The sequence below is a fragment of the Thermobia domestica genome, chromosome 1 (genome assembly GCF_964235325.1).
Source record: "Thermobia domestica chromosome 1, izTheDome1.hap1.1, whole genome shotgun sequence".
Lineage (NCBI taxonomy): Eukaryota > Metazoa > Arthropoda > Insecta > Zygentoma > Lepismatidae > Thermobia > Thermobia domestica.
This window is the reverse complement of record NC_137454.1, coordinates 103,337,669-103,361,269: the sequence shown is the minus strand read 5'-3', so window position 1 is coordinate 103,361,269 and position 23,601 is coordinate 103,337,669. Positions and strand designations below refer to the sequence as shown.

The 23,601-nt window shown below is 33.7% G+C and overlaps 1 protein-coding gene across 2 annotated transcripts in view; it reads right to left on the bottom strand.

Annotated features, from left to right (window-relative positions):
- The window catches only part of LOC145687808 (dual specificity calcium/calmodulin-dependent 3',5'-cyclic nucleotide phosphodiesterase 1-like), a 714,058-nt gene that overhangs the window by 116,561 nt on the left and 573,896 nt on the right, over window positions 1-23,601 (bottom strand). The window contains exons 5-6 of one of the 2 annotated variants that reach the window (XM_081761233.1): window positions 15,783-15,887; window positions 8,818-9,067 (exon numbers count right to left, since the gene is read on the bottom strand). In XM_081761233.1, the coding sequence (XP_081617359.1) occupies window positions 8,818-9,067; window positions 15,783-15,887 (355 nt within the window). The remainder of the gene's footprint in view (window positions 1-8,817; window positions 9,068-15,782; window positions 15,888-23,601) is intronic. The other variant, XM_081761240.1, reaches the window with a different exon arrangement.

The window sequence follows — 23,601 nt, the reverse complement described above, 5'->3', positions numbered from 1 at the left end:
GTAAAGTTAATTCTAATACAAATGAAAATTAAGTCGGACGTAAAATAGTGTTAGGGGAAAGCATTTATTAACAAGCGGCTCTAGTCGTGATTTTCTTTTTAAAATTTAATTAACGCAAGCATACCACATTTCGACACACTGAGTAATATCCCGTTGTAATGGCATTCCGTCATATATATATTTGATTTTGGGTTTAGCGTCTCTTTCAGCAGTGCGGCTATATGAGACGTGGACCTCAGCTTAATGTGAAATCCAACCCATATTAGCTCCGCCAGGAATCATATCATACATTAAACCGCATAGAGAGATTATGGGTTGGTTCAGATTATGAATCTGAAACAGAATCAAAAGCCTTTGATATATCAATACGTAGTACATTAAGCCTAAAGTTGCCTAAGATTTTATTCATATATATAACAATTAAACATATAGCTGGTCATTTTGGGCAAACATGATATTAACATAACTAATATTTGCTACAGGCAAGGCTTATGAAAGTGATGGACGAACAATTTTCAAACATAATAAAATGTAATCTTTAATTAAAGTATTGAAGATTAAGGTCTTTAGGTTAAAGAAGACGGAAGTAAAAGATAAGAATTGATGAAAGAATTTCAGTGGAAAGGTAAAAATCTATAGACAGAACGTTGTCTACCATAAATTCGAATGGCCTGACATAGAACCAGTGATCTATCCCACTTGAGATGAGCACTCTTCCACTGAGTCGCGTGCCTCTTCCATCAGAATGTGAGGAACATAAAGACGAAATGGTACACTTTGTTTGGCCTTTAGAATTATCAGATTTTGAAACATGTGAGCCTTCTACTTGTTTAGAAAAATATAGACTAAGGGTCCTGTAGACACATTCAAAATAGTCTATCTCAAGGAAGTAGAACAATGTTTGCATTAAGAATAATATAACACTTCCTTAATCACTACCTAGAATTTGTATGATACAGCCCATTTTCAATACCAACAACAGTTGTTCCCCTATTAGGTACAGTAAGTACTTCATTCCTAACATATTCATTATTTTTTAACTTCAATGTTCTGTAAATCTCTTGTAATGATGCAAACTGTGTATATCTAGTTCACGTTATTATCAAATTACATATAGCACTATATATATAGTGTTTCAAAACAACACCAACAACGTTTGGGAGGTGATTCCTGACACCAGGATAAGACAAAAAGTATAGACCAACCTGGGTGCACAAATACTTCCTTTCTAAGTTATAGGCTGCCGAAAATATGAAAGAAATGAAGTTTAAAGGTCCATAGCTCCAAAACTATGGGACCTACTGTAGTCGGATCAAGATTTTGCTCAGAAACTAATATGTACCCTATCCAAAATCCTATGTTTCAGAATCCTAACACACTCACGCAACAATTTTTATACAGAGAGTTCGGCTATGGGCATATAATTTGAAGTACTCCCCAACTACCTCTATAGAAATTGTTGCGTGTGTGCCTTAGGATTCTGAAACATAGATTTTTGGATAGAGCACATATTAGTTCCTAAGTGAAGTCTTGACCCGACGATAGTAGGCCCCATAGTTTTGGAGCTATGGATCTTTAAAGTTCTTTTTTTTTTCATATTTTCGGCAGCCTATAACTCCGAAAGGAAGTATTTGTGCACCCAGGTTGGTCTATACTTTTCGTCTTATCTTGGAGTCAGGAATCACCTCGCAAACACCTCGTTGTCGGAGTTGTTTTGAAATACCCTGTATATATTGGCTAAAAGCATTTACTAAGAGTTAGCAAGATGCCACACGAACTTTGATTCCGAAAACTTCTTTATCCTTCTCACAACTAATTACTAAACTAAATCTGTCTAAAATGTAAGTCTCAAAGGAATGAAATGCAAGAAAAGTTTCTACTAACTCATCTAATAATAATAAGAAACTTCTGTCTTCATTACTTAAAAAAAAAAAAAAAGAAAAAAGACGTACACTCACTCTAAGCAAAGAAGGAAATAAAGTTTACCCAAAAAATGTATAAAGGTTGAAGGGTAAAATAGAAAAGAAAAGTACAAACTTCGGATCTCACGGCTCTTTAATCTATAAAATGCTGATGAATATTGAAGATGAAAAGTCTGTAACGAAATACGAGCCAAGACTGGACATTAAATCAAAATAAAAAAAAAAAAAATAAAATAAAATAAACGGAAAAGAAACTAGAGAAACAAAAATAATCAGATTTGGTTACAGAAGAAAGTACAAGAGTGATCACGACTTTATTTCCTTTAAACTTCCATATACGAATATAGACAGTGCAGACAAACTCTTAAATTTAATAAAATCCACTTCCGTGGGTTTTCAGGTCACATCTTGTTCTTGGTTCAAGTTCCACAAGCAGACTTTTATATTTTTAAAGGTAACTACAAAATGCTGCATATCAACCTGAAATGTTTGTGGATAAGATATACATTGTGCTGTTTGTGTTGCACACAAAAAGGGCCAATAAACGAAAGCTGTGTAATTCAGATTATTCTAAGTATAAGATTACGTGAAGAACTTTTTATACTTCACAGAACAGTTAATTAATCAATTGCGTTTTTGTCATATTTGACATATTTTTTAAACTGTGTCCTAGTAGGCTACGTTATTATTTACAGTTCATTTTAATAGTACGATTAAAACATTTATCACAAGTGAAATAGAGCAAGGATTATGTCATGTATATCCCTTTGTGGCCAAGTGGCTAACACACGTGCTTTTTATATTTGTGGTTCAACCCCCCCTCCCCCATTGTCGGAGGCAGTAAGTACCGGATAAAAACTCAAGTAATGGTTCAGATACCACACATAGGTTGGCAGTAGGTTTCACTTTATAGAGAATTAATGAACTAGACAGACAAACTGTGAGATATGATTTCTCACATCAAAATTAACCCTTTTAGGATTTCCATTTTTTGAGGTAAATTTTAGACTTTCGCTCAAACAGTTACTGCTTCCTTACTATTTATCGTAGGAACATGGTTCATACCTTATTTTATTCAGTATAGAACATTATTTTCAACGGTGCTATTCGTTTGTCCGTATTATACACCAAAAACAGGAAAATTGCGAAAATTTCTTTTCGAAACTTTTGCGCCCCTCTAGCCCAAACTTGGGTTCATTTAGGAATCTGATTTTTTTTTAAAGAATACGCTGTTATGTACATAATACGTGTGTAAAACTGTAGTCTTGTATCTTGAAAACTAAGTCAGGAGAAATTTTTTAAAGTCTGAAGTTGACCCATTTTTTCGTATAAATATATACACACATATATATATAAAAAATATTTCAAAAATGTTCTGCGTCATTACTATTTGACCTAGAGTCATGCCTCAAACGCCATTTTCTTTAGTGTAACGAGCCATTTCCAACGGTACTACTCACATGTCCGTAACGTACACCTGAACTGGAAAATTTGGAAAAACGACGGAAGCCTTTTTTTTTTTTGAAAATCGAGCCAAAATATTTTGCCCCTCTGCCCCGGATCTGGGTACAGGTAGGGATCTGCATTTTTTTTGAAAATACGTTGTTATGTACATAATAAGGTGCAAAATTTCAATTTTGTATCTTGAAAACAAAGGGAGGAAAAATTGTTGAAAGTGTGAATTTAGGCTCTATATACATATATATATATACATATTATAAAAATTTACCGCTTCATTACTATTTGGGTTAGCGTACCCGCCTTTGGCGTGGGAGATCCGGTTTGATTCCCGGCGGGAGCTCACGTGGTTCGGATTCCACGTTAATCAGTAGGTCCCGTCTCATATAGCCTCGCTGCTGAAAGGGACGTTAAACTCCAAAACACCAACAACAACGATTATTATTTCGCCTACAGTCATGGCTTAAACGTTAATTTGTTCAGTATAACACGCTCTTTCTAACGGTACCAATGTTATGTCCGTATCATACACCTGAACCGGAAATATCGGGAAAAACCGGTTTTTTCTTTTAAAAATCACCCCCTTGGAACACTTATGCCTAGGCCCGTATCCAGGGGGGTCTAGGAGGGGCCGGGCCCTCCTAAATTTTCGCTAGCCCCCCTAAAATGTTTACGGTAGGTTTGCAAATGAACTATAATACGGTGAGAAACTTATAGTATGGTGGGATCGGGCCCCCCTAACTTCAGCCGACCCCCCTACATTTTTGGGCTGGCTACCGGTCTGCTTATGCCCCTCGGCCCCGGCCATGGTTTTGCGTAGGGATCTCTATAAAATTTGAGAAATATCCAATGGTACACACAATCCATATGCAAAGTTTCAATCTGATGTCTTGAAAACTAAACGCGTGAATATTTTCGAAATTTGCCTTAAGAAAAAAATAAATAAAAAGTCACGCCTCTCCGGCCCCACTTGGCGCCGCCAAGTTGACCATCCGGTTTCAAAACGCATCTGGAGTGTTCTTTGGTCCATCCTTGACTTGATCAACTAAAAAAAAAGGCTTAAATACCTGTTATAGAACCTAAATAAGCGGTCAAAGACGATACTACGCTATGGTAACGAGTGTTAAGATCCTGTGGAGAAAAATGAATAGTTTCGGAACTAGGACTTTCCAAAACCGTGAGAAAATACTACATACCAACACATGTTATGTTGAACACAAATAATTGTAGAGCTTACGATCCAAAGTCATGCACAGGAAGTCACACCTATGCTGTCCAAAAATTCATCTTTCAACGATGAGCAATAGGTGCAGAAAGGATTCCCCAGAGGACATTAAGTATTCCCAAAACATCATTTAACGTAAAGGTGGGTAAAAAGTAGATAAAGCAGAAGCCTTGGCAGCATACGGAATACGTTAGCGAGAGGTCGATATCGTCACAAGAAGCACGGCAGGAAACATTTTAGCGAACTGTATGTGCTTGTATAACAATACAGGTAACGAGAATTTAACGATTCCGATTGAAGATTCGTGGTTTCACTCAGTCACATTAGACATAATTACACCTGATCATTACCGCAACCAACATGAGTTCCAGTTGTGCATATGGGTCACGTTATAGCTAGTAATAGGAAATGTGACAAGGGTTTTGCTGATTAGTAGGATTCGAATTTCTATGACCTAAAAACTTTGGAAATATTCATGCATTCATGTCATAAAAATGGCAAAATATGTTCTGAAGTACAATCTAAGAACAAAGTCGTCTTTGAAAGTATAGGAATGAGGAAACAAATGTCCCATGAGTTTGATATACATTTGAATCAATCCAATAGTAATATTGGAATCAATCCAATAGTAATATACTACTACTACTAATAAAAAAACTCTACTTACATCGGAGAGGCTTCCACTCCTTTCTCACTAAGCAAGTGCTGAAATTACAAAATTGCTAAAACTCACGCAACTTCACATTACTACAGCACCTGAATTTAGGCATCTTGAAATTATACACAGTGACGCCAGGTTATATGACAAAAATCCCTCCAACGTTTGTCAAATATCCTCCTCATATTTAAGAAAGATCCGAAAACTCAATATAAAAATAAAGAAAGAAAGAAACGGGTCTTATATAGATACCAGTTATAATTTTACGACGTGACGCAGGGGAAATTCAACCGGGCCGTGTCTCTGATCGTGCTCAATGTAGATTATGTTTCTATGTCACTACAGGCCCAAATACTTCCTAAAGCTAAACTATAATTCAGATATGAATTTATTTATTCAACCAATAAAATCCATATCTTAGTATTGACAAGGTTCAGAAACATGTTTATTAGACATGTAGAAAGATGGAAGGACAAAAATGTAACTCGTGGTAGAAATCCAAGCCTGCACCATCGGGTATCACAGGTTTTATTAGGGAATCAATTAAAGACGCTAGTTGTATTGTAATGACACAGTGTTCAGATATGATGTGGATAAAATTGTCGAATCCAATTGGTTTATGGCTAGGAATTGTATATAACCACCCGCAAAACTCTAAATTTGCAAATGAACATTTCTTTGACGAGCTAGAAGCAAATGTTTTACAACTAGAAGACGACGGGAACAGGGATATAATAATCTTGGGTGATTTTAATCCTTGGTGTGTGGAACTAGATGACGGGGCTAATATTGCAACCGACAAATACGACAGATTAGAACTGAATAATAGTGCGTCACAGCCACTTCCAGTGAGGAGTAATCAAGAGAAAATAGTTAACCAAAATGGCCAAAAAAAAAAAAAAAAAAAACTCATTAATTTCTGTAACGCCTGTAATTTTGCTAATGTAAATGGTAGAGTAGAGGGTGAGAAGGAAGGGAAATTCACATATCTAAGTGAGCAGGGGTGTAGCACGATAGATTATTGTCCGAGTGCGTTGCGCACATATGATCGTATAATTCGCTTTACAGTAGGTGACCTGATTGACTCCAAACATTAGCTTATAATAGTAGAATTAAACAGTACAAAACACAACCATACAAGCCTTCAGCTCTGTAATGAGCACCACACACACACACAGCCAGATAAGAGGCAAACTCAAAGTGTATTGAAATACAAATGGCAGAAAAACAATGAAGAGAAACTCAAACAAAATCTGAACAATCCTCTAACAGAACTATACCTAATAGGCATAAACACATACATATGTAAACAGCAGAGATATTGAATCTGCAAACTTAATTCTAAACAAATTACTATACTAAGTGTGTGTGTGTGTGGGGGGGGGGGGATAATGAAGATTAACAACACTAAAGTAATCAACAATAAAAGTCCATGGCATGATGCCGATTGCATCGCTGCGCGTCGGGAAGCAACTTCAGCATTACGTATACAAACGATTATAAGGAAGTATGGCGTATGATTCGCGGAAACAATACACAGGGAACGCCGAAACAAAACATCCTTATAGAAGTATAGGCAGAACACTTTAGGCAAATTCTTGGTAGTAAGGACACATGGAAAACAACGCGGTCAATTCCCTTACAAGTTTGAAGTACTGATCCCATTCTCGACAAAGAAATATCCATTCACGAAATTAAGCTCGCTACAAAAAATATGAGAAATAATAAAGCAGCAGGGGTCAACGGTATTGTGGCAGAATTTTTTAAACAGTGTAGAGAACGAAAAATTTATGAAATCGTTAGCCGGAATGTTCAACAAGCTGTTGCGGGGAGCAGATTTACCGGACTTATGGGGAAGGAGTATAATTATCCCACTGTACAAAAGGAAAGATAATGCACAGGACCCTAACAATTATAGAGGAATCACACTTTTACCGGTCATAAGTAAAATTTACACGAGAATCCTGGCCTCAAGAATAGAACGCTGGGCAAACTGCAATAACAAAGTATCGCCACTTCAAGCAGTGTTCCGAAAAGACTACAGCACTATAGACAATATAATGGTGTTGCGTACGTTAATTGACAAGGCGTTGACGCAGAAACGAGGCAAACTGTTCAGCTGCTTCGTCGATTTTGAAAAACCTTTCGATGCCGTTAGCAGAACTGCTTAATTGTATAAACTAAGAACGTACGGGATGTCCACGCAAACACTTCAAAGCGTCGAAAAAATATACAAACGGGTCGATTTCTGTGTAAGAAGCTGATGAAATAAAATGTCCGAACCCATACCATCTTACATAGGCCTAAGACAGGGGTGCCAACTTTCTCCAATATTATTTAATTTATTCATCTATGACGTAGTTGAAGCACTAGATAAAACCGATAGCCACCCTCCGCATGTACTGCAAACATCATTTCCAGTATTGTTGTACGCTGATGACTTGACAATTATGTCACAAACCGTAATAGGATTGCAGAGAGCATTAAATGCATTAGAAGGATACTGCAAAGAATGGAATCTCAAAGTGAACGTAAACAAAACGAAAGTAGTAGTATTTAAAAAGGGGTATAAACTCGCTGCTGAAAGGGACATTATAATCAAAATTGAATCAAACGAATATTTTGTGTTTTTCGCGAACTTATATTTTAAATCATTTTCAACTCGATACTCTGTTAGGTCACTGCTGCTTGTATTCTTAGTAAATCACATAGTAGAAAGAGGAAGAATAAGATAAGAAAGTAGCATTTATGGAAGACGCATTCGATGGTGTTTGCAGATACACTACTTGTGGTTTTATGATTGATTGTACACTCAGCATCAAAAAAATTGCGACAGCTAACGCCGTGCAGCTAGGCCACCCAACATGAACTTTCTTATCCCATAATCGTGTCTGGCAAAGAGACCCCCTTCTTTCTCCTTCTTTCCTGTCTCCCATACTAAAATCAGCAAACAACATGAGCGCAATTCTAATTTCAAAATATATATGTTCGTGAGATTGATGCAATTTTTTGATGTGGAGTATACACTGGCAACATTTTTTTCTTTTTTTTTTTACTTCATTCTACCCATCTCGTGTTCCCCCTTTCTTTGCTCAACATGTTTTTGCCGGTCTTGGCTATGATCGTAAATACCAGCTCTTACGCCATACATTGGACTTTTGGAAGCTACTCTATTCAGCACAGTAAAGTGAGATGATGTTTTCTGTTATTATTATTATTATTATTATTATTATTATTATTATTATTATTATTATTATTATTATTATTATTATTATTATTATTATTATTAGTGTGAGATTGCTATTTAGTTCTACAGGCAAACAATAATTCCAACTAGCATGCTGATATTGGCTTTTTGTCAAGAGCCTTCCTTATATCACAATTTGGCATTTTAAAAATTAACACGGTAAAAGAACATATTCAGTCTAAGGATGTTTATAAGTTAAATTAGGAGTTAATATCTGAAAATAACATGAACTCCCGTTGTTTATATGGGAAGTACTGAACATCATATCATTACATATGAAAATTACTACAGTAAATTATACACCTACCTTGAGTACTTTAACGACTTCCGGTGGGAACTGCATAAGGGCGGAACTTGAGATTCGTCTGTAGATACGGTCCACAAATATCCCTGCCCTAATAGCATGTGCTACTGATCGAAATTTCGGTTTCTCGTCCGTCTTTCTTCTGGTCGTTGCCAACTGTCTTGTGAAGGTTGAAGCTAACCATTCTCTGACTTCGGGTGGAACGGCGTCTGGTTGTACCTCCGATAACTCGTCATCATCGTCCGCTAATCGCCTGCAATATAGTATATCAGTATTAGTATTAACCCTCGAAGTATATGTGACCACAAGACGACAAAACGATTTATTGTTAATAATCAAGAAGTTATACGAAGTTCTATTATCTACTGGGTTATGAAGTTAATATCATAGCTAGACAAGCACATTAAAGAACAACAAATACTTCTAGTACACTAAATTATATTTGAGATCTTCAGGAGAAACAGAACTGATGATAGGAATTTCACCTGTCTTTCGACAATGCCAAAGAAATGAACGTTGACATGTTTAAGACAAAGTAAACCGTGGTGGTAATGCACCAAGAAATACAACTTTATATCTATTGCTGGAATAAAGTATCTATCTTTAGATAACAGAAAAAAAGTAGTGTTTTGCTTTTGGCTATGCAGTATGGTAACTAATAATAGTTGGAATAATGCTTACGTTTTATACGAACAAAATGAAACCAATGATTCTTTGGTAAATTGCCATTTATATTTCCTTTTTCTCTTTGATTTTGTTTTCTTTCTTTCTTTTATTTTTTGGCAAATTTACTATTTCAGGGAATATTTCTGAATTTTGTGTTCATACTTTTTCTGACATGTTTTAAATATTATTTGTTCCATCGATCTACTTTTAAGAGACTTATCATTCAAATCGGTGGACAAAATAATGTTCAATTACGTGTGTAATTCTACATATGAAGTAAATGGGAAAGCAAAACAAATCATTTGAATAGAAATGATAATAGTAATAACGTATTATAACACAATTTATACATAAAATATACCTATGGTAATGTTAGTATTCCCTTTACAATATATATAGGTATAAGATAGCATTTCATACTAAATTATTACACTTCCCGTAATATTATTCTCTATTGCGTAACATATAATATAACAGTTAATATTAACTACCATTGAAGACGCATTTAACTATTTTATTACCATAAAATATACGGCCATGCAAGCTAATATACTTATAAATATCAATAAGAACATCACATTCATAGGATTTTTCTGTATTCAGGAGAACATAAACAGCTTAGAATAAACAAGGATTTTACCTGTGGAATAAATATTTATTATTATATCAAAAATTTTTGACAAGCACTATGGAAAACAACGCTTTTACATGTCACGTAACATATTACAGAAACATGCCATACAATATAAGATAAATAAAATAAAAACGAAACATACTGGAGTCAAAATAAGCCGAAAATTCCGATTCTGAAATATACCCAGTTTAAATTCGCTTTCATTAAAAATATTTTACAAGTAGAAATTTTTAATTTATGAACTAATTTGTAGTAATAAAGATGGGCGTTAGTGCATAAACTTATAAATGGCCTTTAAAATATACAGCATTCTGAATCGTCTTAAATGATTTAGAGAGAACGTAAAACGAAGATATTCTTTGAACAAAAGAAATGTTAACTATGTATTTGACAATAACGCAATGTCATATATAACGGTCATCAGTGTCATTTGTAACGAGTACATTGGTGGAAAAGGTTTAATTTATTTAATAATTATCTTAATTTATACGAAAGAAATATTATATCACATCACGTTCTCTTAGAAATATACTATATTACACGAAAAAAGATATATTTGAATCATGGTACCCATATAGAGTATTTAATATATCATTAATTTTATGTTTTATATAACACAATTTTTATTATTTTGTATGAATTGGAATTTTTATACAAGATATTAGAAAAACTTCATGTGCCACAGCCATACCAATTAAGTTGAATAATATGACGATAGTTGAAACAAACGACTAAACTGTTCAATTAAATGAAAAAAGGAGAATAAATAAGATGTTTGAAAGCTTATGCGAGTAAAAAAAAAAAAAAAAAAATATGCCAGAAGGATTCGAACTTGTAAATTTGGGCTCCAGAGATAGGGATTCCTGGAGACGCTGTCCTTTAAGAATTATACTCGTTTTTCTTACTGTTGCCTAAACCTGAGATGATCACAAACATTGTATGCGTAAACACAATTACATTTTATCTATCAAATTAAGAAACGGGAGCTTTATTTGTGAATTATAAATATGAACCAAAGATGATAATTATTCTATTACTGGGGCAAAATGAAAATATGAACACAAGTGATTATACTAAAAATAATTTATACAAACATAACACAAGTGTCTACGTACATAGTCTAAAGCACCGACAATAAGATTTAGCTTGTTTAGTTTACGTATTTAGTGTTAAACGCTTTACAATAAAGGTATGTTACTAGTGAATACGTAGAGGGGATCTATTAATAGTTCAATCTCAGTTTTGTCCGTACAAAGTATGTAAGATCATGCAAATATCATACCTCTTGCCATATGTAGTTCGAAAACATGATTAAAGAGATCACACGAGGACAAAATGAAAACGTAAAAAAGACATAATTGAAAATAAGTCTCAGAGAACACGATAGAAAAAATATAGCCATTTCAGAGCAAGAACTTACCTTTAAAAATGTAAGAATTATTAGATGAAATAGAGATTAGATTAGATTTGAGATTGATTTTAGGTGCATGTTTGAAAATTATGGTTCGGAAAGAATGGATCTTAAGTGATATGGATAATTTATGTCCTTGTCTATGATAACAGTGCAATAAATGAGCAAATTAAATTTAAAAGATTGGATATCGAAATCCTTTTTTTCAAATTGTAACTCAACTATCTGATAATATTCAGCGTACATTTAGCAAATGGTTTAGAAAGTATTTTGGTAGAGCTATGAACCTTAAGCAAGTTTATCTTTAGTTAATCAAACAGGTCTAACTGTGACCAGTTATGTGTAATGATACTTAAGAAAAAAAGCTTACATTTTGATAACTGTTGCAGCGTATAGTTTGGTGAAAAGAAACGTTTCTGGTCATGTTTGATAGGACTTTTGATGGTCAATTTCATGAACTCTATCTGAAGTTTCATTTTGGAATTGATCCGAAGGGAAAGAGGGATGAGGTCATCTAATTCTCCTTATCCATACTGTATTTCGTTATTTATTGATAAGCTATATGAGACAGAATCATGTAGCTTAACGCTACATAGGATTCTACTTGGAATCAAACCCAATCTTCTGTATCCAAGGCAGGCATACTAAACATTTGGTCAAGAGATGCCAATTATGTTCATTAAAACATCTGCTTAATAATAAGAATACAATACAGTGGATTGCAAGACATTCATTTGACCATTGTCGATTCTGTGTTTTTATAGTTGATTGTCTCTTAAATTATTTTAAAAATCCGATTCATAAACTATTATGATAGATATAGGATTAAAATTTTCAAAAATAAGAAAAATGCTGTCCAGTTTAAAACGCGAAATTAGAATATTTTAAAGGTGTCGGTATAGTACTTCCAAAATAAAAAAGTTATTTATTTAAAAAGTATTAAGGGAGTAATGATCTTATCTTACATTTACGTTCCGAGTTATTTTTAAATATATTCCTTTAAAATCTGATTTTTTAAAGTAATAAATATATAATATGCTAAAACATTTATCAACAGCACTCCTCTCATACTATAACAAGCCAGATTACAAATGCAGAGAGGCATTTGTTTATATTAAAACTTCGGTTTATTTTGAGACTCCTTTTTACGTGATAACAAGATTTTGATCAGGAAGGGGAAGAAGCTCAAATAATTTATCCTAGTTAACATTCCATGAAAAGGAAAATCACAGAACGTATATGATGTGGAGAAAATGGTATGCACTATTAAGTGCCACATAGAATAGGTTATTGTATACAACAAGATAAAACTGAAGACATGACATATATTAAAAGACGAAGGCAATAATGCTAAATTGCCATGCATGAGCAACAAAGTCATATGCCGTGATAATAGGGGAAGGTGAATAATGTTTATAATAAAGGGCTGGAATGAAGGGACGGGGCGGCTACATAAGTAATCATCTCTGTTTCGCTATGTCGATAAAATGGTAATTAATTAATCTCTGACAAACAGGAAAACCATGCATAATGATTGGGGGGAAATGTAGGTACAACTACAATCAACAATGCTGACAGTATGCATTTTCGACGACCACTAACGGGTTTACTGTTACATAGACTACAATTATGCAGAAAAATATTGGGCAATTACGGTAAATACAAAGGACAGACAAAGAACGAGGGGGAAGGGGAAGCAAGCAATTTACACTAATGATATACGGTTCAAAACAAATTAGGCGATTCAAAGCAAAAAAAGTTATATTTCTATTACTGTAGATAACACATAAGTAAGTATGTATACTAGAAGATATATGCTAATATATATACCAAACCAAATACTGGAGGACTACCATTGGATATCCAAATTAATCGAATGAACAGAAACCATATTTAAATGATTTACCCAAAGCGACAAATACACCGTTAATGACGATACTGATGATAAATGCTGATGAATGATGAAGAGTTTCAGGAGTTAGGATAGGTTTCAGAAGGAAAATATTTGAAATATTTACTTCACTGCTATATCAAAAGCGGTAACATCCAGAAACTATAGAATGGAATATTAAAACAATGTAGAAATTTAATTATCAATATTGTGCAAAGATTTACTAGTATCATGTTCGGTTCTATAGTTCTTACATATTTCAAACTTAACAGTTTTACTATCCACCGTAAAGTAGAAAGATATAAGCACAATTTGCTATTGCCATGCTGGCTTATTTTAGAATGCATCACTAAATAAATTTGGCGTACATATTTAATTTTCTCGGGCAGTGAAAATTTTTTTGTGGTATTGCATGTATTGTTTTTTTTTAAAAATATTTGATTATTATTAAGGAGACGATAAAAATCGAACGAAACTAAAAAAGAACACGATACCATCATCACGTCAGTATCTCACATTTTTTTTTTTAAAGAAAAATAGGTTTTTCATAATGAAAATGAGGAACTAAAAAATTAACGCTACTGAGAACAGTTAAAATTCCATGACACTTTTCTAGTAGGATCGCTGAAATAAATCGTGATAATGCTTATCGATGAGTCCAGTAGCAATGTAGAATATCTCGCATTATAACGCAAGATATACTTTATAAGCGTATTATCGCCCTTAGTAAGTAAGGAACCTATGTGGAACAAACTTTGAGATATATCACCATTTACCTTAAATGTCGTTACTGAAATAACGTTATGTTGGAGGACACCTACTTTACAATGTTGAATACCATTTGTAATTAGTATTCATCAGGTAATGAGTTCAAAAAATATATCATTGATTAACCAGTGTAAAGTAATGTTGTAGTACAGAAGAACGTAATGTTTGGAATGTCATTACGAGCAATGTATTATGGTAAGGGACCACCACGATCGCTTTCAAGGTCAAATTTTGAGAATATGAAAGGAAACACGCGAGTCTGTGATATTAATATTTAGCAGATTTATTTTGCTTATCTTGTACTCTGAAATTGTTCAATAAACTACATTCTTCAGGCAACAAAATTGATAACATCTTACAAAAAAAAAAGCTACTATCCTCAGTGGCAGACATAGACAGCTTTCTTTTTAAAAATGTTTCGGTACTCACCACGAATATGTTATTTTATGGGTTCAGTTTGGCTACGAAGGCTAATCAAAATCTAAATTAGTGGAAAAAATCAATAGATGGTGTAATCTAATGATCATATTACTTTTTAGCTGCATATAATATAGGCCTACTCTTGTTCCAATATACAAAACAGTTTAAGTTTTAAAAAATCATTTCATGTAAACATTTTTTTAGAAATGGTTAGAAAAATGACATTTAAAAAATCAGGAAAAATATTAGTACTCTGTATACGTTGCATACCACCAACAAAAATAATGGATTTAAATATGCGAATATTGCAACTGCGAGATATCAGAATCTAAGGGCGCCAAGGAAATATCTCTGCTGGGTAGTGAGAATTTTAAGAGCAAAGTTGGAACATTGAAAGCTATCGAAGTTGGCACACAGTACCTTGATAGCCATTGCTATTCTGCATTATTTAAGAATCCCGGTTTTCAATTTATTGGAAACATGAGATCTGTACCTACAGATTAACGTGGAAACAATTACCTGACTTCACAATCGGGACTTTTGCGTTGAAGATGAGGACGCTAAACATTTTGTAAATATCAAACTGCCTTACAACAAACTGAATTTAAAAGTTGATAATTAACAACTGTGATGCATCTAAAATAACCCACCACATTTGTTTTATTCGTGTGGAAATCACTGAAACTATGATATACAAAAAATAATGATATTAACGTCATACAATGCTTTAATTTAGAAAGATTTCTTAAGAGTAAAGGCTTCACATTTTTGAATTTATTATGATTTGAAAAACAACTATCTACTTTGTCTTATTTCAAAGCTAAAAGAAATCTGTGTTAAAGTAATTTGTTTCAATTTTTTTAGACAAACATTACCGTGATGACTGTCTTTTAAAAACAGGAGTGACAAAGACAAATATATTATAGATAAAAAGGGATCTAACATAGATACAATAAAGGTTATCAACTATATTTAAAGGGTAATGAACATGTCATGTTGATACAAAAGGCAAGGGAAATAAAAATTGAGAACAAAACAAAATAGAAAGGTGTAGTGGGAGGAAAAAAGGAAAACGTGATACGAAAAAAGAAAGAGCTGGGAACATTGGCTTGGAGACTGGAAGCTGACAGGCAATTTTCGTGAGTTGAGATGGATGTGTAAAGAGATATTGCAGTGACCTTGCCCACACAGGGGTCCGAAGTCGACGCTGCTGGACAAATCGAAGAGGCTTCGTGGTGGTCGAATGGGACTTCTCGGAATCGTGTGGTCCCTCATCTGGAATCCTGTGTAAACAACAGGCAACACTAGCATCAAAAAAGAGGCGAAACAGAGAAGATGAGAAAGTATGTATGAGAGAGAGAGAGAGAGAGAGAGAGAGGGAAAAGAAAGAAAGTGAGATTATAAAAAAAAACAAGATAGTTGAAAAATATGAGATATATAGTTAGAGATAAGAGGAAAGGAGTTAGGATTCGTGTGAAAATAGAACGAGAGAAAATATCGTGAGAAACAGATAGTTTAAGATAAAATTGATATGAGGTAATTATAAATAAAGGAGTTACTATTTTATCAGAAAAGAGAATAAAAAAAGGAGGACACTGTGAAATATATACTTAAAGAAAAGGAATAAAAGGAGTTCGAATGTTAATTGAAACGACCCAACAAGACAGAGAGAAAGAATATAAAGGGAAAAGTTGGAAAGAAAGGAGAGGAGGAAAATGTAAATGAGAAAAGAGAACAAGAGAAAGAGATAGTTGGAGATAAAGGAGAGCGCAAGCAGAAAATAAATAAGAGGAAAATAAGTAAGAGGAGAAGAAAGATATAAGACCCGTATTTCATTTGCAATAAAATTCTCTTGCACAGAACAATTTGTATCTTTTTATTAATAATACTACTAAAAGCAGGTAAATATATTGTTCTTCTTCGTAAAAAAAATCGTAAGGTTTATATATCTGTACAAAGATAAATTATCAGTATTAGCACAAATAAATTACATATACACATATAGAGAAAGTTTACATAAGTAATAGTAACCACTTGAATGAATATATGAAAGCATTAATGGAGTAAAGATACTGGAAACTTAAATTGTCCTTATTTTTTTTATTTACAAAACAACTCTAATCATACTCAAACATCATATTAACAGATTTATTTAAGAAGTACAGTCTCTTTCAAGAAAACTCGATAATATATATTATTTAAACATTTCTTTTTATTACGCGAAAAGACCATGGGTAACTTTAAGATTAAACAAACATTTGTTTTGAGATAGTTGCTTTCTTTTGATCAAGTAAACCACTTTCGATACGTACTATGAAGTTATCCTAAGTATCTTATACCTAACATACATAACTTCATATATATATATATATATATATATATATATATATATATATATATATATATATATATATATATATAAAGTCTTATTGGAAGTCAATAGTATGGTATAATTCATTATCAAAATACTTCGTAATTGCATTTAGGGACAATTATATCCAAAACAATGTGAATTCAAGTAGGCTAATTAAAACTAAATTAGCTAAATCGTATTTGTTGCGTTCTCTAGAAAAGGCTGTTTGGCAAGAGTTATACTTCAGATTCAACACCAACTGAACTAATGCTTACCTGGATATAAATGAGAGTACTATGAATACAAATAAAGATATTAGGCCAGTGACCCAGCCTAATTGTTCGATTATATATTTACTTTGTGTGTTAGATTTCAATATATAATACATCATCATTATACCTCATATTATTTTTCGTATATAAAGGGCGATCATGCTTTCACACTTGCTTCCACATCCGTGGATTTTCTTCAGTGCCAGCCGTAGGGTAATAGATTGTAACTCAAATCTGGAAGCTTGTAGAATCGAAGAAAACCATTCTTTATAAATTTCATAATCTAATCTACTTTTATTTTGTCAATTGTAACTTTTCCTTAGCTCCATTCTTCAAGAATAACAAGTCGTCTAGCTCCAAACACTATCATTCATTAGGATATAATGATAGTATTTAGAGCTAGACTATACCTAGGTAAAATACCTCAACAAGTGTAAAGCGTAATTAACCGACTTTAATATGAGTATGGTCACTCATAATTGTGACATAGGTGCACCAATTTAGTAATGGTCCCTTATAAATTTTATTAAGATCTAATGATAGTATTCGGAGCTAGGCCATAACATTCTTCAACAGTTAATAATGTTAATATCGTAATTAACAGACTTTATTAATACAGTGTATATGTTTACCTATAATTTCGTATCGTGTAAACCAAGTTATACAGATGAGCGGCTCGGGTGAACACAATTGTAAGCACCACTTTCGATGAAATTGAGTTATTAAGTGGAATAGGTTGTGATGGAACCACAGAAGAGTATGTAGGTAGTTTAGTTTCGGAACTGTACCTGCCAATGGCAAGGGAAGCTTGTTTGGTATATGTTATTGGGTTGAATTGCATTGAAATTATCAACCTTCTTTTTCCAGTTTACTCGAAAATTACTAACATAAGTCAAACTATTATGTTCGCCCAAGCTGCTCATATATTGTCGCTCATGTTTCGTAGGCCGACCCATTTTATAGGAGGTTAGTTCCTACCTTCAGTTTAAGTATCTAACCAAACTATTACAGATAATGAAAAATTAGAAAAATTAAACTTAAAGCAAAAATGACCTACTGACGAAAACGCACTAAAAAGTAGAGAATAAAATCTTTAAAAATACCAGCGGCGTAGCGTAAGGGAACGCCGGTATGCCCGGCATCCCCTGTTAATAAGAAAAAGTACGTATTTCATTATATATAAATTGTCTGCTTGTAATTATCACAATTATTTCCACTGCAATCTTCTGGCGCGCTCTCTCGACTTACTTTGACAAGAGGAACCTACGCATGCGCGACGCTCAGATGCACGTTTTCTGTCTTTCCTCCTGTCCTATGCTATTTTCCTCGGGCTTCCAGGCCTACTGAAAGCATCGGGGTTTTCGTCTGCTTTCTGTTGAATGCGCATGCGCAATACTTCCCTTCTCACTCCTCCTCATCCCTTGCAACCCTACATTCGCTTTAGATATACGCTGGCATATTCAAGTATTTCCAACTGTATATATTTTGAACTAAGCTATAGTTTCTGAACAGAACGTACGAGCACTAATATAAAGGAAATAGAACAAAACGGAAATGGTTAGTTCAACGCATTTTTGAAGCATGCCGGTTATGTAAATAATAGTATTAAAATAGTTATGCCTTAATCGTAACTAAATGCATCGTAATTGTAATCTTCATCGTAAAGGAGCTCACAGACACAGGCATAAATTTAAAGCATTCTGTAGAATTACGGTCAGCGATCTGGTAGGACAAGAGAGCCACCACTCCCCGTCACTCGCAAAGATTGTGCCAGGGCCCTTCAGTCACTACCACAAATCTCGGGGACAAGGGGAACATGTTCCCTACAATCTTGTCCCCCCCCAATAATCCGATTTGAGATTGTGATGATGATGATTTCTATCCGACTGTCACAAAGGAAACTGATGTCCTTTGACTTGTTTCATTTTTAAAAAAGAATCGTATTCTTTAATATTTCATTGTCATTAATTATTAGTAGTCTATTTTCAACTATTTGTTTAATTCCTGTAACAATTCCTATAATGTTATTGTGGTAATCATAATTTTGCTCAGATAAGAGTATTGTTGCGCCAAATATAGGCCTGATTGATTTTCTTTCATAGTTTTGGGGAAGTCATTATTTGTATTGTTATAAAACAAATGTCCTAAAATTTTAATGTGGATCATTGTGGATGCGTAAGTAGAAACATGTCAATTATTATTATGAATATATTCAAATTTCAGAATTGCTCACGGCACTGAGTTGTAATAATGATATGTACCACTATTTCATCTACATCACTTGGTATATAATATACGAGTACAACATGTTTACCTCAGAAATCTGATTCGTCTACTGTAATATGAGTCTCTTTTCTCCCCTCCCCCCACAATAAGCCTTAAAATGTGCCCTCCTGCCGATGCTATAGATAACTCTGCTCCCCTAATCCTCCACAGCATTTTTTTCAACTTCATAAATATTTTGAACATCGTTAAAAAAAGGAAAGGATTATGGGAACAGTCTTACCCATCCCACGAACGTTGAAGACAGATTTGCGTCCTTGACTTCAGTATCTGGTCCCCAGGCCCCCAGAGTTGGTTTAAGTGCTTTGTATTTACATCTTCAAATTATATATACACTCAGGCCCATATTCACGAACGGGCGTCTGAGTTCCGGACCCAAGATGACAAATTTTTAGGGGCGATAGTTTTTTTTTTTTTTTTGAAAGAACGAGATTGATGTGTGGTATGTGGAGAAAAAAGCCGCCCACGAGAAAGAAATGAAGCGAACGATACTGGAAACAATGTTCATACAAAAGTGGGGCCTAGTTTTCTCGTCACAACGGTAGTGGCAAGAAGGAGCTGAGACAATTGGTTATTAAATTCTAACGTAATCCACGCATTCGCTTCTCTATGCCCCACTAGACCTCCAATTAGGGGGGCTTCTTCCTAAATTTTGTATAACCCTATATTTCCATTCGGAATAGCTATGTATTGCTGCTTGCAGTAGTACTATATCGCACAAATGACTAACTTTGGCATCCCCCTTTCGGAATATCACGCTACGCTACTGAAAAATACAATATTAATCGACTTCAACAAAAGCACTAGAAAGTAGAACATAATAAAAGCGCTAAAAAGCAGAAAACAACAATCAAAAAGCTCTTAAAAAGCAAAAAAATAATTCATTACTATTATCTATAAAAAAATGAAGTCTATGCCAAGCAAAACAAATTAATACCTAATATAAAATGAGTTTCGATGATAATTTTATAAGATGTTAATTTGTTTGGCTTGGCACAGATTTAATTTTTTAAGCAGATAATGCTAATGAATTATTTTCTGCTTTTAAGCGCTTTATTATTATTATTATTATTATTATTATTATTATTATTATTATTATTATTATTATTATTATTATTATTATTATTATTATTATTATTATTATTATTATTTTCTGCTCTTTAGTACTGTTATTTTTTTTACTTTTAGAGCTTCTGTTGAAGTTAGTTTTTATTGTTCTTTTTTAATTGATTGATTTTTAATTTTGCGTCTCTTTCAGCAGCGAGGCCATATGAGACGTAGACCTACAGCTTAACGTGGAATCCGAATCACATGAACTCCCGCCGGAGATCGAACCTGGGTCTCCCACGCCAAAGGTGTGTAAGCTAACCACTAAGCAACAAAGGAACTCTTGTTTCTATTAAAGATTTTATCTATGAACACTGAAAGTTATTATTTCTTGAGATTTTAAGTTTATTACTTCCCAGTTTCTTTCCCTGTTATTTCTTTTCATCACTCCCCCTTCTTTGTTTTTATATTGCTAGACGTTGTAAAGCACATGAGTTTTTACATTGAAGTTTTTTCTTCCATGTTTTATTTCCGCCACATTATTCACAATACAGGTTAAAATTCATTATTTGAATTTTATGTTGAGCTGATTTGGAGTTTAACGTCCCTTTCAGCAGCGAGGCTATATGAAACGGGACCTACTGATTAACGTGGAATCCGAGCCACAACGAGCTCCGCCGGGTATTTGAATTTAAGTATAGTATCAATTATACTTGATTTTTCGGCTATTGGTTTGAATTTCTAAGTTGAATTAATTTTTCTGATGGAATCTTTAAGTTAAAAACGGGGGGGGGGGAGTAAGCAGAAGCCAATCTATTATAGGCGTATCATGAATTCACTATAAACTTTCAAAAATATATAAATAAAGTTTAAATTATTTTTGTGACTCAAAAAACTTGGGGTACTAAGCCCCCTCATCCTCGTGTTAGATCCGCCTCTGAATATGACTAAATATGACTGAGTTCCTCGTGTTAGATCCGCCTCTGAATATGACTAAATATGACTGAATATGACTAACCAGATGATAAATAAAAATCTTTAGAGTTAACGCTCCATAATAGCAGGGTAAGGAAGATTATGATAATTGCAAATTAGTAACGATTTAGATATTACGATATTAACGTGAGAGAAGGAAACGAAAATATCCCAGGATAGAACTTGTAATTTTGAGTGGAAAACCACAAGGTCATTGGAACACAATAAGAATGAACACAGATCGCTTATGATCCCAGTAACACAGTTAAGTTAAAAAAAAAAAAAAATGAAAGTTTGTCAGAAGACATTTATGTATCCTTCCAATATTAATTTGATTTTGATATAATGTACAGAATTTAGTGTATACTCTACTAAATATAAAGTACCATGTTCCATAAAATATATCAAAAGTTATCAGGGAATATTGATTTGACAAAAAAAAAAAAAAAAACGCTCTTTTGATAAATGCTGATTTAAAAGCAATTAAGCACAATCATGTTCGAAAATTCTTCAACATCCGGTTCTTTGTCGGGAGTATTCACGGGTTTGGTGGCGTGGTCATGTAATTCAGCTTTCTTGGAAGCGACATAGTGTGGTGCGGAACTGCCTATACTATTAGGATTGATCCTGCACAATCGTCTATGCAACTCTCTATTGCTTAATAGTGAATCGAGTCCTTCATAACTTCGGTGTTATATTAGGACGCCAACTCAAAAATTTTGGGGAGAATACGTTATATTTTGGACATAAAGGATTTTCTTTGGATTTAAATTTCACTGGAAGTGTCACTGTTCATCTCAGCAAACCCAAAAACTATGGATTCGACACTAATATCCTCCTCCGTAATTTGTACCGTCAAAGTGTAATGATAAAATCCATCCCATGCCCGAACCTTAATCTTTTTTGAAAATTTGATCGAGATCAGTCGGGTAGTTCTATTAGAGGTATGGTCACACACACACACACGAAACAATCTATTCAATTTATTATCGAAACATGATAATAGATTGAAAAGAAAAAATACTAAGTTTTGTTATAAACAAGAAAACCACTTATACTACAACAGAACACATTTGCTTTGTACTATGTAATAAGTTATAATTAGAGTAATAATTATACTTGTGGTTATCACCGTGCAATATTGGGAAATCGTATTATGAAACACTGTCTAGATTTATTGTTACACGAGAATGTTAAATCGCAGTCATAGACCATGCAAGACCAGGATTTACAGTAATGGGATTACATATCTACTTAATGTACTAATAGGATTACATATCTGCAACAAATATCAAGTTGATTGTTTCCTATTATTTTGCTTGCATATAGTTCAACAGCTAACATAATATCGATTGAACATTGCTAATGTTGTTCCTATTGCGAATAACAATTGCTCTGTTATAATAAATAGCAGATAATTGGTTTTATTTAAGATATTTATAGAATATTCTGTGCAATACAGTTGGAAAAGCACAATTCAATGTGTCAAATAAAAGTAGAAACATGGAAAACAAATCGTAAGACCTATACAATTAGCCCAAAGAAGAAGAAGAGAAAACTTAAAAAAGTAGACTTAAAACAGCAAAATCGACAAATTTAAAAATAAAGAAGCCTCAAGAGCCATTTGAAGTACTACGAAAGATTACGAGAAAATATTGAACAAAGCCTACTAATGGATTTCACATAACGCAAATATTGCAGGCAAGCACATCAAATCTCATCACGCGGGGATTCATTGGTCAGCAAGGGCGCCGGTTTCTCTGTAACTTTGAGGGGTGCAACGGCCCATTCAGATCTTTTTTTTGGTTGCAGACAAGGGTCTAAGAAGATATATATGAGGATTTTAAGACAAATTGAACTCAAATTATGCCAAATATTGTATATTTATAAAAAATACATATACCAATAGGAATATATATAAGAAATACATATTCATAAGAACACAGGGGTTGCCCACATGAGCATTGGAGGGCCGCTTACAGGATCGGCGCCCTTGTTGAGTTGATTTGAGTTTAACGTCCCTTTCAGCAGCGAGGCTATATGAGACGGGACCTATTGATTAACGTG